Source organism: Pterocles gutturalis, unplaced genomic scaffold (genome assembly GCF_000699245.1).
Source record: "Pterocles gutturalis isolate BGI_N339 unplaced genomic scaffold, ASM69924v1 C12264491, whole genome shotgun sequence".
Classification (NCBI taxonomy): Eukaryota; Metazoa; Chordata; class Aves; order Pterocliformes; family Pteroclidae; genus Pterocles; species Pterocles gutturalis.
The window spans coordinates 1-4,353 of record NW_010155844.1 but is presented as its reverse complement, the minus strand read 5'-3'; the positions used below and the strand labels follow the sequence as shown (position 1 = coordinate 4,353).

The window sequence follows — 4,353 nt, the reverse complement described above, 5'->3', positions numbered from 1 at the left end:
AAGTTTGCTGCTTTAGTCAAGTGGCTCACTGTTTATGGCAAACTTCCAATCCACTAAAAAAATTGGAAGTATCTTGGTGGACAGCATTGTTTCTCCTGGTGTTATGTTGACATTTGTCTCAAATGTCCTTACGCTGCAGGAAGGGCGCTAATTTTGGGGTTAGAGTAGAAGAAAGCAGGGTAAAGCAAAAGTTGCCAAGTGCTTAAGAATCGTGATACATGTTTAGAACAGATAAGAGCCAAGGGTAGGCGTGGAGCAGCTCTGAGCACTTGCTTTTTTGTTTCTCTGCAGACAGTACAATGTAGATTATAAACTGGAGACCTACCTGAAGATTGCCAGGCTGTATCTGGAGGATGACGACCCGGTTCAAGCAGAAGCTTATATTAATCGAGCTTCCCTGCTTCAGAATGAATCAACTAATGAACAGCTGCAAATCCATTATAAGGTTGTCCAGCCTACTTTATTGCCTTCTCTTTCTGAAGGGAAATGATGCCACATTGAGATGGTTTTATGCAGTGCCACTAAAACCTTCATAATGAGAAAACAGACAGAGGGAAAAGCTTCTAAATGGCCTTGGGAGCTTGAGAGCCACATTGTAGCAATAATTAGACAGCTCATTCCTTATGATTGTGAGAGAAGTCTGTCAAGGTTCTTTAAATGCCAGCTTTACTGATTGAAAATAAAATGTAGGCTTCAAAACATCCAAAATATTGTTGAAAATATTGCCTCCACCTTTGCCTGTAAAAAATTTAAGAGGAAAAAAATCATGTCCAATATTAGCGACAGTGGAAGGCCTCCCCCCTTGTACTTAAATAATAAGTACCACCCATGAAAGTAGCTTTAAGTCTCAAGTAGTAAAGTAACTGATCTTAGCGCTTATTTGTGTGTTTCCTGTGTATATAGTTCTTAAGTTAATTTCTCCAACCATTTTAGTAACTGGGATGAGTAGTGATAGGTATAGTGTGAGAGTACCAATCAAGTGTGGTGGTGTTTAAGATTCTAAAACACAAAGCAGATGTGCCATGAGCTGTAACTTAGGGTGTGGTAGTTTTGGTTTGTTGGTTTTCCTTTTTCTTTTTTTCTCCCCCCATGCTATGTTTTAAAGCATGCACTCAGTTGGCAGTGTAAATATTTACTGTAAGTATTAGAAAAGCACAAAGGATGGGAGAGAAGAAATATCAGATACCATTACAGTGCTGAAAGGGAAAAGTAAATGCTTGAAACATAATTTGCAACTTAAGTGCTAGCTGTCAATTCAAGTAGTGAAAGGGAAGCTTACTGTAGGTACCATATCAGTTGTACAATATTTCCTTTGCTTAGTCTCTGTCATTTAGACGTTTGCAGTGTTTAGCATGTGAATAGTGGTGGGAAATGCCCTTTCAATTGCTTTCCATGATACTTTAGCAAGGGCTTGACAAATGAAACTAATAGTTGGAAGACACAGATTTCCCTAGGATGCAGTAGAGCAATATTTATGTGAGCTGTCACTTGATAACTTGGGAACTTAGACACACCTATGTTACGCAGCCACTCCTGTTAGTTTTCTTTTTCTCAGACATGTTTTCTTTCTAGGTTTGCTATGCTCGAGTTCTTGATTACAGAAGGAAGTTCATTGAGGCTGCCCAAAGATACAATGAGCTCTCCTATAAGAGCATAGTCCATGAAACTGAGCGACTGGAGGCACTGAAGCATGCTTTGCATTGTACTATTTTGGCATCAGCAGGTAAAATACACATTACATTTTTGTGTAAAAGACCCAACATAGGTATTTCATATTCCCCAAAGCACGTCAGCTTGTGCATTGCTTGTGGGGAGGGATCTTGTCAGTGAGACTTGGTGAGGAATCCAAAATTATGGTGTCAAAATTACCTGTTGGTGTACTGGTAACGTAGAGTTGGATTACTTCTGTGTCTTGCCAGTGTTAAGGTGGCATCTTGGCTAAAGATGCAAAAGATGGTCAGTGGCAAACAATGTTTTGCAACTGAACACAACTGAGTTCCTTCTTTGGTAGAGCTTTGTTGGTTAATTGCATGTATTCAGAAAAAAATATGATAGCTTTCTGTTGTTTACCTCTGCTTCTCAATTATTTGGTGATAATTTATGATGATTTTTCTTGACTCTCCTAGGACAACAGCGTTCTCGCATGCTTGCTACACTCTTCAAGGATGAGAGATGCCAGCAGCTTGCAGCCTATGGGATCTTGGAGAAAATGTATCTTGACAGAATTATCCGTGGAAATCAACTGCAAGAGTTTGCAGCTATGCTAATGCCTCACCAGAAAGCAACTACAGCTGATGGTACGTATTTCTCTAAAGCCTTGCGATGCTATGTGTTCATCCACAGGGGTTAGATTTGCCCATTGCAGTCAAGAAGTGTGATGGAAGAGAACGTAGTATTGCTTATGATTGTTTAAAAGTTATTTCCCAGAATGTTACCCTCATGAGTATAGTTTAATAGTAAGGCTTCTTAGCCATAGTTTGTCCTTCTGATTGGCTGTTAAAGTTTTGAAGTACTGTTCTAGAAGCTTGTAAAAATCTGGTTTCTCTGTCCATGTAGTCCTCTTCACTGACAGCCTCCCAGTATTTCTAACCTTGCCTCATACTTGGAGTCTCTGGCCCTTTGAGCTTCTCCAGTTCTAAGGCACTGTTTTAAATAGGATGCTCAGCAACACGGGACATGCACGTAGGCTGTAAATGGTCTGTGCGCATGATAAAGGTATTTGAACTGCTTTCTGACTCTTGGCAAATAGTGAGGGGATGACTTGGGCCTCACGCTGTCTCTGAATTGTTTTCTGATCCATCACACTGACATCTTATTAGCTTTGTTCTTCCTGGGACATCTGAACAGTGAGAAATAACGCAAGGTAATGGCCACTGGAATCCTAAACACATTGGTCTCCATTTTCTACATTAGAAGAATATTGAAGTGGAAAAATACATAAGCATGAAATACCTCTTAATCAGGCAAACCTTCCTGTTGATTAAGGACAAATAAACAACTGTGTAATTGCAGAGGTGAAAACTGGTTAAAGGTTCTTACTAACAATAAGCTGCAGTCCTTTCCTTGGGTCAGTTTGTTGTTTATTTGTAACACGTACTGTTTGTCCTTGTAAGTTAAAGAATGCAAGTTAGTTGGTATTTAATAATGTGCTTATCTTCAGCTGGAGGTTAAGGGGCAAATGAGTTAAATTGTTAAATCAAGAAGAGAGAAGTTAGCTGAGGGTTTATCACTGTATAAGCACAGGAAGAGAGAGGTTAATTGTACCCCTAAGAGTGAATGAATACAAAAAAAAGGAATGGTCTTTCCATTTGGCTAGCTAGGAACTGATCACAGGAGGTCAAACTCCCTCAATTCAGATGCTGGGTCTTGTAGCAAAACCAAGGACTCCCCTGGATTATTCTAGAAATTAAACAAAAGAGTTTTAAGCTACCTGTCTTAAAATCAAGTACATGCTGTCCGTTTATTTTTACTGACTTTCTTCTGCATAGTGTAACACTGATGCAAGGCAAATGCATCTGGACCTTCTGCAGACATAACCCTTGGGGAAGAAAGCATTTTCCATCTGCTCTACAAAATAAACCAAATATTTGAATCTTAGAGTAATGGATTTTTTTTTCCTCATCCAATCCCTAAGGTTCCAGTATCCTGGACAGAGCTGTTATTGAACACAATTTACTATCTGCGAGCAAACTTTACAACAACATTACTTTTGAAGAGCTTGGAGCATTACTAGAAATCCCGGCAGCTAAGGTATCAGTTTTCTACATCTTTGGTAAAAACAAGAAGGACCAGAGACATGAGAAAATAGCTGTGGTAAATATTAGGAAAATCAGTTAAATATTCGGAAATTATTAACTATTCCATGTTATGAGGAGTGTTAAATATCTAGTACATCTTACATGAAGGGGAGGTACACAATGCGAAATGAACAGTAGTAGAGCCAGATGCCACTGATACTATGTCTGATCATTTCATGATTAGTGTTATCTGTAGGTTTTTTTCCCCTGCCACGTGTAGAGATGATGAAAAACCCATACAGGACTATGAAGTCTTAATAATTTTTAACTTTGTTCAGAATGGAAAAAGTTTCTGACATCTTTCTTAATTATTTCAGGCTGAAAAGATAGCATCTCAGATGATAACTGAGGGCCGCATGAATGGATTCATCGATCAGATTGATGGAATTGTTCATTTTGAGAGTAAGTTTGACCACAGTAACTTTTTTTCCTAACACCATTGAGAGTGAGCTTTTTGAGTTGCTGCCTTACAACATGAGGAAATTGAGTTTCTTCCGAAGTGAGCTTGCTGTGGCCAGGAGGCGGCAGAGTTTGCTGGGAGGGAGGCTCACACTTC

General features: G+C 39.2%; 1 protein-coding gene across 1 annotated transcript; it reads left to right on the top strand.

Annotated features, from left to right (window-relative positions):
• Positions 1-291: 291 nt before the first annotated feature.
• On the top strand, positions 292-4,214 carry COPS4 (COP9 signalosome subunit 4; the record flags this gene model as incomplete). Its single annotated transcript, XM_010086271.1, has 5 exons — positions 292-445; positions 1,573-1,723; positions 2,127-2,297; positions 3,635-3,750; positions 4,115-4,214. Coding segments are annotated over 5 exons (692 nt in total), but the record flags the coding sequence as incomplete, so codon positions are not given.
• Between the last annotated feature and the right edge of the window lie 139 nt (positions 4,215-4,353).